The 11,803-nt window shown below is 33.7% G+C and overlaps 2 protein-coding genes across 3 annotated transcripts; both read right to left on the reverse strand.

The window, feature by feature from the left end:
• Positions 1 to 1,066: 1,066 nt before the first annotated feature.
• LOC117989773 (putative nuclease HARBI1) lies at positions 1,067 to 3,503 on the reverse strand. The gene is made up of 2 exons (XM_069503656.1): positions 3,170 to 3,503; positions 1,067 to 2,355 (listed from the first exon to the last, which is right to left on the reverse strand). Exons 1-2 carry the CDS (start codon positions 3,461 to 3,463, stop codon positions 1,468 to 1,470), a joined length of 1,182 nt encoding a protein of 393 aa, XP_069359757.1. The 5' UTR covers positions 3,464 to 3,503; the 3' UTR covers positions 1,067 to 1,467.
• A 3,855-nt stretch (positions 3,504 to 7,358) lies between these two features.
• Positions 7,359 to 9,105, reverse strand: LOC117992231 (methyltransferase-like 26). Of its 2 annotated transcripts, XM_069503425.1 has the most exons (3): positions 8,877 to 9,105; positions 8,698 to 8,766; positions 7,359 to 8,375 (listed from the first exon to the last, which is right to left on the reverse strand). In XM_069503425.1, exons 2-3 carry the CDS (start codon positions 8,745 to 8,747, stop codon positions 7,736 to 7,738), a joined length of 690 nt encoding a protein of 229 aa, XP_069359526.1. In that variant the 5' UTR covers positions 8,748 to 8,766; positions 8,877 to 9,105; the 3' UTR covers positions 7,359 to 7,735. The 2 variants fall into 2 exon arrangements, with proteins under 2 accessions (XP_069359526.1, XP_034835785.1); XM_034979894.2 differs by having other exon boundaries at positions 8,698 to 9,105.
• Between the last annotated feature and the right edge of the window lie 2,698 nt (positions 9,106 to 11,803).

Genomic DNA, 11,803 nt, shown 5'->3' on the forward strand with positions numbered 1-11,803 from the left:
GTACGGGACGTTCCCCCGCCTAATACCACGATTGTCATCTCGGCCTGTCGCGAACTATAGATATCTCATTTTAGTTAAATTTAGAGATTGCTGACTAATAAAAATTCTCATAAACGCAATTCTCAAGATCTGAAGTCAGCTGTATCTGTATTTGAAAATTATTTAAATAGTAAAGGTATAAAATTTGTTAAAATAATATTACGAACATGTTAAATTGCTGTGCTAACTGCATAGTGCCTTGTAGGTTGCCAATCTAGTGCCTAATGTACTGTAGGATACATCAGGAAGATATTATATGCCTAAGTATACATAATGTGTTTGTTCTCTTGTTACATATTATTGTTTCAAGCTTAAAAGCTTTGATAATGAACCTGTATTAATTTATAGTTATGCGGACAATTGTTTTGTAAGCTTATGCCGCTTCTTAGAAATATGTATAAATCACTACATATATTGTATCTACCAACCTCCTTTCCACACATTATATCCTCCTATGTCGGTTATTATTTTACTAATCTTAAATTCTATAAAGTTGTATCTTAAAATGTGAATTTGAATGCTAGGCTGAAGGAACCACCAGAGATCTAATAAAAATTAACATGTATTCCCACCGCAAAACAAAGTTGTTAAGTAAGCGGAAATTATTTCTGCATCTTCTGCTATGTAAACTTTAGAAAGAGTTCTATATATTATATATAGTTATAGATGAGGTGAAATAAACTCTTTAAAAGTTAGGAAATTTTTATTTTTAAAAGTTTTTTTATATTTTATAGATAATTGAACTATAATTATTATGTGAAACGTGCATGATTGCAAAAAAAAACAGTTACTGTATTGTATCATTACACAAATAATGTACATATACATTCATATAAAATTGATTGTATTGTATACCTACATCAAAATATGTATTATTTATATTCTTTGTAATAAATAAATTAATTGAAAATATTTTGCGGTTTTATCAATTGTCCTGATTATTGTTGTAGATAAATATGTTTTATTACATTTTAATTTAATAATAATGTAATTGGTTTTATTTCTTTTTCAATATTAAAACACAAAATATGACAGTCATAGATTTCTTTATCTTAGGTATCAATATAAATAAAAAGAGAAACTAGCTTATCAACAAATAGTTCAATCTGCTGGTTTCAGATATTTGAGATACCTCTTGGATATAGGTTCTCATTATAATTAAAATTCCGCCACAGCGCAAAAGGGACTAGATAGTAATTAAATGAGTCATGAATTTTATGAACAAGTACATATTTTTTTACTGTTTGGTACTTTTTTGAGACAACCACCTACTCATTTTACTGAAGTCTGTCGAACTGATTGGCATCATTAATATAGAATATTATATGACTATCATAATTATATAAATAGATCATTTCAACAAGTTTCAGTCTACCAACTGGTTGGTAAAACTAAAAATTTTTAGAACACAGACTTATAAAATATTATTCACTGTTGAAATGTTTTAGAATTATGAAAATAATTGATAAAATTAGATAAAAACTGACGTTTTTCTGCTGCTGTATCAACTACATCAGTATCAATGGTAATACCCTCATCAATCAAAACTACCTCTTCCTTGACTGGGCTGCCTTCTTGAATTAGAACGAAATTGTGTAAAACACATGCTGCACATATCAATGTATTCACAGCTTCAGGTTTATTTATGTCTATAAGGTTCAACTTCCTAAATCTATCTCTTAAAATATCAAATGCTTGTCTGATATAACTATGTGCTTTCCAATGCACTGCATTAAATCTCATTTCTTCACTTGTTACTGCTTCATCACGAGTAAATGGTGTGATTAAATTCATTCGTAATTTATAGTCTGCATCTCCTAACATGTGATTATCAAAGTTGACTAAGTTCTTGAGCTCCTGTGATAGAAAACTTTCCCTGAAGACTTTGCCTTTTCGTGTCGTACCTATTTCTCCCACATGTATGTCAATGAACATAAGTGTTTCATCACAAACAGCTTGAAGGAGAATTATTTCAGGTTTTGCTCTTCTTTTTCTCCTCGAACCAACTTTTAGCTGGCAAGCATCAATAAAACCTATACAATTAGGGAACCCATATTTACTATTAACCTTTATCCTAGTCACATGTTGCTCTTCCAAAGATGGCCAATTTATGAACTGATTTCTTTGTTCTGCTACCAAAGTTGCTATCTCATGGAAGATGTAGCTAACTGAGGACTTGTGTAAACCAAATAATTCTCCAATTTCTTTAAATGATACATCATTTGTTAGCAGCCACAGAAATACATGCACCTTCTTATTTAGTGGTACAATCGAAGAGCCAGGTTTCACATATTCTTTCAGAAAGTTGATTAGTGCCTGAAATATAAAATTTAAAAAATCGCTAACTTCACAAAAAAAATATCCTTTCTCTTTGGACAGGCTTTACTTTAATAGTTAGCCAGAGGTCAACCACCCTAGTTTGACAGCTAGTGTGACAATCGCAATCACCTATGATTGTGCAACAGAAGTATTACTATTGGCTGAAGTGTCTTGCTGCAGAATAAATACCATAAATTCAGCTAATCACAAAAAATGAGACTGTAGCAATGATTGACGCAACTTTTTTACAATCAACCAGCCGTTTTCAGAAAAAGCCAAACTCTCTATCATCTATACTTACTAATACCATAGAGGTCTCACATACAACAGGGCTGCATCTAAGTGCAGAAAAGAAACCGAAGAAGAAGAAAGATCATAGAGGTTAAAGTAAGTGAGGTACAATAGTCATGTAGGGGAAGATCTCTGAAAATAAACTAGCGACCCGCCTCTTCTTTGATACTTTTTATACCGGAAAACTGACGAGTTCTGACTGGATTTTTAAAATGCCGCGGTGTAACCAGCATCATCCAGTTACTTATTTTATTTAGTAACTAGCTGATGCCCGCGACTTCATCTGCGTGGAATTAGGTTTTTTAAAAATCCCGTGGGAACTCTTTTATTTTCCGGGATAAAAAGTAGCCTATGTCACTCTGCAGGTTTTTATCTACACCCATGCAAAAAATCACGTCAATCCGTTGCACCGTTGCGACGTGATTGAAGGACAAACCAACGAACCAATAAACCAACAAACAAACACACTTTCGCATTTATAATAAGGGAACCTACTGATAACACATACAATAACAATTACCTCAACGGTAGTTTTACTCATTTTGAACCTGTCATAATAATCTTCTTCAGAGAAATTTTTCACTGTCTCCTCATAGAAATCCTCTTCTCTCAAAACTGGCAAACAGAATGAGCGCCTGCTCGAAACCGAGTCCAGAGCTGGACGGTGTTCCTTCATGAGAACATCGTTCACATACGAAATGTTTTCTAAATTTTCACTGATTACATTAGCCGTAGCTACTATTAGCCTGTTCGTTGTCGAAACATTGTCATCTAAAAATAACTCCATTATAAACTCTATATCTCTATAAGACATGTCTGATGGCTTGTGATTTCTACGTATATTATAATACTCTTTGTTTCTACGCAAAATTCTAAGTTTTCTGTTATTTTTATTTAAAAAAACTGATTGTTTTTTTTTAGCTATTTAGGCTTAAGGTTAGGTTAGCAATAGTCATGCCTATATAATGTACTCTGTGGCAACTGGCAATAGTTAGCAACTTGACAGTGACACTCATGAGTCTTGACAGTTTTTTCTGGTTTTTTAAAAACTGGTTTTACGGCATTGGGCTCTAGCCTTTTTGAGCCTGGTAGATAGTGCTGTCATGATTTTTTTTTCTGGTCGGTATCTTGGCGCGTTGCGAAAATCGGAACTAACGTTGCCGTCAAGTGTCCCCTTTGTCCTTGTTTCAATATTCGCCTTTGTTCTCCAACAGCTCCCCCCTGTCAATGTTATTCAAGTGCCAAGAGACCCTTGTCGCACTGTAAAATAGTTGATTTGAAATATGCTCTTGCTTAGCTAAATTTTCTTAAGAAAGAGACTGTAATGTTTTTAACATAATATAAAATAAAGCGAGATTCGGCCGATCTTTACCATTTTGTATACAGCGAACAATGGATGGAGAAGTACAGTACGCGGCAGAAAAAAATAATATAGATGAAACCTTGAAACAATGAAAACTTCGGTTTACCGGCAGGCCGGGCCGATTGCGAATCGACTGCATCTATCATTTAATGACAGCATCAATGTCAAAATATGGTTTTCCTATCACGGTTCGGTGAGACCTTAGATGAATGATTACCAGCCCCCCAATTGTGTAAGAATAACCATTTCATGGCTATCGCAATCGTCAAGCATTCTGCCCTTTGATTGGCTGTGAAAAAATGTAAACAGCGAATCAACCAATCAAAGGGCAGAATTTCCTGACGATTGCGATAGCCATGAAATGGTTATTCTTACACAATTGGGGGGCTGGATGGATACTAAGCTCCAAATGCGTGTCAATTCATTTATGTGTGCGTGCGTCATCTTGTCACTGTGTGCACCCATCTACGGTTGGGACGACGAATTTTTTAAGGATATCGATATTACAGCTAAATTATTCTCTATGTTCAGATGACGGAACACTTTCATTAAAAAACAGTAAATCTCTTCGAATATTTTTTATTTATTAATGCGAAAGTGTGTTTGTCCTTCCTTCACGCCCTAACTAAACAACCAATCGACTTGATTTTTGGCATAGATATATTTGAAAAGACGGAGAAGTAACAAAGGAAAGGTACTAATCCTCGCGGACGAAGTCGCGGGCATCAGCTAGTACTTAGTATAAAAGGAAACACATTTTAATTAATTCAAATCAATTTATTGAGTAAAAAGAAGATAGGCAAACAGTTTGTTGGTTCTACTTCCCACCGCTTCAAATGTAGGTAGATAAGAAATGTGACTTGTTTTAGGATCGTCTTTATACGTGAAACAAATCAGATCTAAGTTGAGATCAGCTGGCATATTATAGCTGCTCGATACTCTCTAGGATAGGATTTCCACACGCCACGGTCTTGCGCCAACATCATCCGACTCCCTGCAACTCTCTTTACAATCTGTAAAAAAAAAACAAGTAATAAAATTAAAAAGCTCACGATGAACTACAGTGGCCCTGGTAAGTTCTATTTTCCTTATTACTGACCAAAAATAGATGCATTTGACGATTCAAAAGTAAGAACTTCTAAAAGTTTATAATTGAATAAAAAATTATCCTCAATCTTTACCTAACTCCTTACCTACTCTTGCAACATGACACTGAGGAGTTGGATTAGTGATTAGTTGTTACAAAGTTTATACCTACCTGGCAGCCAGCCTGGGTAGCCTAGTATCTATTCACAAAAATGAAATGAAATGAATATAAATGGTTAATATGTGTCCTATTATATCAAAAAAATTAACACTATATTTTTTTGCGCCCTAAAAACCGTAAAACTTTAATTAAAAAAAATATTTTTCTTAGACAGGTGAAAACACTGTCGGCCATGTTTGGCCGATAGATTATCTGTGCTCTGACGTCATGCATTTGTAAATAACAGTATAACCCTGGGTTATACTGTTGTTTACAAATGCATGACGTTACAAAACCCTGGGTTATACTGTTGTTTACAAATGCATGACGTCAGAGCACAGATAATCTATCGGCCAAACATGGCCGACAGTGTTTTCACCTGTCTAAGAAAAATATTTTTTTTAATTAAAGTTTTACGGTTTTTAGGGCGCAAAAAAATATAGTGTTAATTTTTTTGATATAATAGGACACATATTAACCATTTAAGACCAACTTAAAAAAATTGTCAAGTAGCCTATTTGAAAGTGATTAGTACATACTGGTTGATAGTACCTAACTATTTAGGATATCCTTCAAATGTTCTGGTACTGCATCTAATTCTAATTTCTTTATTTTAAACCAAAAATATAGTTAACAGGATTTTCGAAATGTTTTGAACATAGGCGAGAATATTTCTTTGGCTCCCAGTTTTTTCGTTTTATGGCCCTGATTATTTAGAAATGTGTGGCATTTCTAATTTCAGGACATTTTGGAAATCTACAAAAGTATGCAATTATTATTAAAAAGATAAATTTGATTTTATCGATAAAGTATGTACACACATCACTACAAATGAGGCCTAAAAGAATGCATTAAATAAATATTAAATTACGCTATGAAACGTGATTTTGTTACTTTGTCACGAGATGATTACACTTATAATATGCAAATCTTTAATTTTCAGCTATTTTCGGAGTAAAAATCGCGGTTGGTAGCGATGAAATAATTATTAAAGACTAACCCGTGAAAATACAATTCTAGAACTTTTACGCCTCCTTTCGTAGATCTGGATGCATAAAATACAGCTTCACACATTTTGTTTCCACTTTTTAGTGTAATTTTGACCCTGATTTATCTGATTTTTAAATATTTGGTAAAAATGTTGCATCAAACCCCAATGTTTTGTCTGCTTAAGGGGGCACCTGTCAACTATATATTTTCACCGATAGAGCGACGTTGCCAGACTTATATGAGCTATCGCTTTTATACGAATGGAGGTTCCCTGAAAAAGACTGAGATAACAATAACCTCTTTGGCACATAGATGTACAAGAGCGGCAACACGTTATGGTTACCTCTATGTATACTATCTCTATGGGTGAGACAGTCCACAAAGGATAGATGTGGACAAAAAAATGTTTTGACAGTTCATTTACACTATCGATAAAATTTATTGTATGAAAAATGGAAAAATGCTATTGCGGACGCGTTTTGAAGTTTGATGTCATATAAGAACCAAGACAAATGTTACGTCAAATGAGGTTTTCATTGAAACAACTCGTGGTAATAGATCACGTTTGACGCTTCTAAAGTTACCCGTGGCCACGTGACCACGGGGTACGTCCAACCAGTTTTTCTTTGCCGCCATTTCTCACTCAGCTCAGCTTTCAAGATTCGGACTCACTAGACAGTAGACACTCTAGGCTAAGCTAAATTACTCTTGACAAATACCATAACAATTTATTCAAATGGTATATATAGGTAATTATAATGTTGAGTGCTCTGAAGTTTTTGACCTCATTCCACCCTCGCTTTTTCTACAACCGTACCGCGCGCCACCGTAAGCAATTTCACCCTGACCACCTGGGTGTCTGGTGCACTTCGACAGTCCTTTGTGCCAGATCCTTCTTTCCACGCACATGCAAACTGTGGAATCAACTCTCATCGACGATGTTGCCATTAGATCACAACATGGGATTATTCAAGGGGCGAACCAAATTCCTGAAAGGCCGGCAACGCACGGGCAGTTCCTCTGGTGCTGTAAATGTTCGTGAGCGGTGGTAATCACTTGACCCGCCAGCTCGTTTGTTCGCGATTTATATTTTTAAAAAAAAGTAATGCATAAGATTAAAAATAATACCTACTGAAAAACATTTATTCAAATGTAATGTAATAATAATTACATCAAGTTATGGTAATAAAAACTTCAATACCTACTGCTTTTGTTGTGCTAAATGGTAGAAAATAAAAAAAACTTAGGGATACATAAAGCGCTCGGAAGATCAAATCATGTCTTGTAAAAATTTGGCAGTTAACAAAATTTAAAATACTGTAGGTATTAGAAGTTAGCTGTAAAAATTATTAGGTATACACTAAATACTATAATATACTGCTAAATATTAGGTGTATATTTTACAAAGCTCTCCATAATACAATATAATACTAGAAAATGTATGGGTGTGTAAAAGTACCTAATACTAATTCCACTAAATGATTTACTTAGTCTTTTTTCCATATCAAAGTCATGTTGTTAGCTGGCATTTCTACTGTGTCTATTAAAGATAAATTGTTTTCATCACCTAATTTTATTAAATCATTGATATCTCGAATACCCCATAAAGGATTTCTTGCTTTTAATGAAGCATGGAATGAAATATTGCTCTGTGGTGATATCACACCATCCTTACTGTACGGGCCATAAGTAATCATAAGTGCCTCAGGCTTCAAATAAATTCCTGCATTTTCAAATAAACCAATTGTACATGGGAAAGGGCTAATATGGATCATATTTGCATTAAACATATAGTCAACAGAGCCTTCTTCAAATCCATAATGTGATAATTTGTTTTGAATGTCTATGCAAATTGGTTGGAGGATATTCATCGTAGGACAGCTTGAAGCATAATAAGATATACTCTTGAATAAACTTTTGTCAACCTCTGATGGTTGAAATCTTACTCCAGGAAAATGGGGTGCAAAATGTGCCACATGTTGACCTGTTCCAGAGGATATTTCCAAAAACAAAGGGCTTTCATCTTCAATTTGGTCTGTATCGCTGATTATGAATCTTTTTAAAACTTGTAATATTGGATCTTTATTCCTTGATGCAGCAGGGCTAATCAACTTTTCATCTGTATATCTGCAAAACATTTAATGAATCAGTAGGAGTAACAACTTGGAATGTCTAATGACTGCAACAATCTAATAAAAATAAAAACTAATGGAAAGGCAGCAGTTGACATAATTTAACAAGTTAGTCTTGACCAATGGCAAGAACACTCATTTAGATATTATTATAGTAAAGCTGGAGCTTTTATAGCATAAATTTTTATTATAAACTAAGTATTGCATATTAAAATTATACCTATTGGAAACAAGGTTAATAAAAACTATCTCCATCTTGAGTGTGCTACGTTATGTAGGGCTTATTATGAAAAACATACTTAACACTTAAAACTTACCCCTCATTTTCATGACTTATAGTACAACCAATATCATTAGTCTTCGCCATAGATCTATTTATTAAAACCCTTAAAAATTTTAATAGTTGTTTACTTATAGGCTGTTTATGTACCATATATTTTATAAGAGCAATAAACGTAGAGTTTGCATTGAATGCAAATATGGGAAATACAAGTACCTATAAATTAATTTATTATTACGAATTATTCAAGCAGGTATAATATGACTTTTTGTATAATTTTCAGTCTGTTTGATTTTCGATCTATTAGAAAATACTGAATGCACCACAAATGCCACAATCACGTATTTATATAGCAATTATGACAATCACAGAGTTGTTAATTAGCTTTAAATAAAAGCTATCGAACTAAGCTTGTTTAATAGAAAAGTACAAAGCAAAAGCACCATGGAACTTAACATAATACAGTGCTACGCCGCTTGTTGGTATGGGCCACGGAACAGACAGTTTTTTCTGTTCCGTGGTATGGGCAGGGCAGCCGGCAAAGATTAAAGGCCGGCAAGGCCGGCAAGCAGGAGGCGAGGCGAGGCTCACTTTCTTTCCAATTTTTTAATTTGTACAACCGACTCGTTATGACATTTGTCTGACAAGTGACAAATGACATTCACATATTTTGTTTTGCAGTGTTGCCAACTAATTTCCAAAAATGCACTTAACTCTAAGCCAACTTCAAAAATGCACTAGATTGTGCTAATTATGTTACAAGAGAATAATGGTTCAAAATAAAATACAACTAGGTACTGTTTTTTAGAGTATCGACTCTTACTTATCATGAAAAATGGCGGCAAATTTAATAAAATTTGTCGTGCATATTCCCGAATGAAGGAATTAAATATTATGTACGAGTAGGTATTTGATATACTTTTGCTTCAAAGTGCCTAGAACCAATATCAAAAAATTCACTTATACCTAGCCAAAAAGTTGGCAACATTGTTGACATGTCTTAATGTCATCGTAAATTGGAACATTGGCTACTTGGCTAGGTTGGCACTATGTAATTAGTTCCGGTCAAGTACCTACAGCAACAAGTGCCTTTATTTCGTGGTTTAACGACATATTTTAATGTATATAACGGTTACATACCACGATTAATTTTTGTTTTTGTGTCGATATTTCAACCCAATTGCACACTTTCTTGCTAACCCTTCCTATCTTATACAGTTGTGGTCATATAATTAAGAACGATTTGTAGTTCCAGTTTTTAGTATCATGTTATGTGTGGCTGTATGTTTCTTCTTAGAAGTAATTAATTATGTTTTGACATAGCCACATAGCTCAGTAAACTGAATAAGAAATAGAGATATGAAATAGCTAAATATATTTATTTATAAATTTCATTTCTTTTTTAACCGACTTCAAAAAAAGGAGGAGGTTCTCAATTCGTCGGAATCTTTTTTTTTTTTTTTTTTATGTATGTTCCCCGATTACTCAAAAACGCCTGGACCGATTTTGAAAATTCTTTTTTTGTTTGAAAGGGTATACTTCAAAGTTGGTCCCATTTAAATTTGGTGAAGATCTGATGAACATCATCAAAGATAGATACTGGAACTCCTCAACGGATAAGAGTAAATTGCTCGCGATCAGTGTAATAGCTTAGTAAACAGTAGATTTTTAACCAGTCATAGCATAATTCCATGGGGCCACTAAAAATTGTGAAATAAAATTTTTTTACAAAAAAAATAAAAACCGACTTCGTTACATAAACACTAAAAATTTAAAAATAATTTAATTTATTACCGAATATATTATGTATACAAGAGTTAATATAGTTCCATAATAATATTTTTTGGGGTCGGTGCCATTGTGGAGTCCCATAAAAATATGAAGTCTAGACGATTGGCGCAGCTAAAGCTAATTGGCACCGGCACCAAAAAGTATTATTATGGAACTATAATAACTCTTGTATACATAATATATTCGGTAATAAATTAAATTATTTTTAAATTTTTAGTGTTTATGTAACGAAGTCGGTTTTTATTTTTTTTGTAAAAAAATTTTAATAGTAACGAATTTGAACACCAATGCAGCTGGACAAATAATTAAGAACGAATATTAAAATTGGTCGAGGACTATTAGAGATGAAACTTAGATTAAATAAATTACATGAATGTGAAAACATGATAATTTTAAACTAAAATTAATAGTTAGTGGCATGTCTACAGTTTTTAATTACTGTCTTACAGCGGCAAGACATTAACTCTAGTCAATTTTTTATATTTTTCAAGAAAAAAGTGTTCCATCTTTTAAGAAAACGTCGGAAAGCTCTTAAATTTACACACTGTCGTTTGGGTACACTTTTCTTGCCTTCACATCAAAGATTTTAAATTGTATTTACATCTGGACTGTTATAGTTGGCCAGTCTAAGATAAAAACTGACTAGGTATGTTATGAAAAATTCCTGAACGTTGCGTGCAGTAAGCTAGCTTTAGATCATTGTAGTGATGCCGGAATGTCCAAATAACTGAAAGCACGTCTTCAGCATACGATAGCATTGTTTCCTACAGTATGATTTTGTATTTGATCCATGTTTCCTTCTATCAGTCTAACGGGTCCAACTCAATGACCAGAAAAACACCCTCAAATTTTCATGTTTCCTCCGCCATGATTTAATGTCACTTTGGTGTACTTAGAGTTAAATTCTTTATTCGGAGGTCGTTTTACGTATCGTTTTTCATCCGAACACACTGCGTTTATTTTTGTTTCATCTGAAAAAAGTACATTTTCCACTGTCTGACAGTTCAGGTTTCATGCCTTCTTGCAAATGCGAGACGGGCTTGCCTGTGACACATCTTGAACATGGATAACTTCTTTCCTATCTTTCTGTACAACTTCTTTTCTACCAAACGTCTTCGAATAGTGCATGCCGAGATTGCTGAACGGTTGTTTTCACCAAAATATGCTCGTTAGACCCCTTGCAGAATTTTGTTTTGCCAAACGAACAATATTCCTATCATCTCGACCAGATGTCTTTCTCGGTGTAGGTACGCGCGGAATATTTGAAGTCGTTTGATACGTGTTAAAGTAGTTAACAGCATTAAAAACTTTGTTTTCGAGCATTGTAAATGATCAGCTATCTTTTTATACGC

This window comes from Maniola hyperantus, chromosome 2, assembly GCF_902806685.2.
Source record: "Maniola hyperantus chromosome 2, iAphHyp1.2, whole genome shotgun sequence".
Taxonomy (NCBI): Eukaryota; Metazoa; Arthropoda; class Insecta; order Lepidoptera; family Nymphalidae; genus Maniola; species Maniola hyperantus.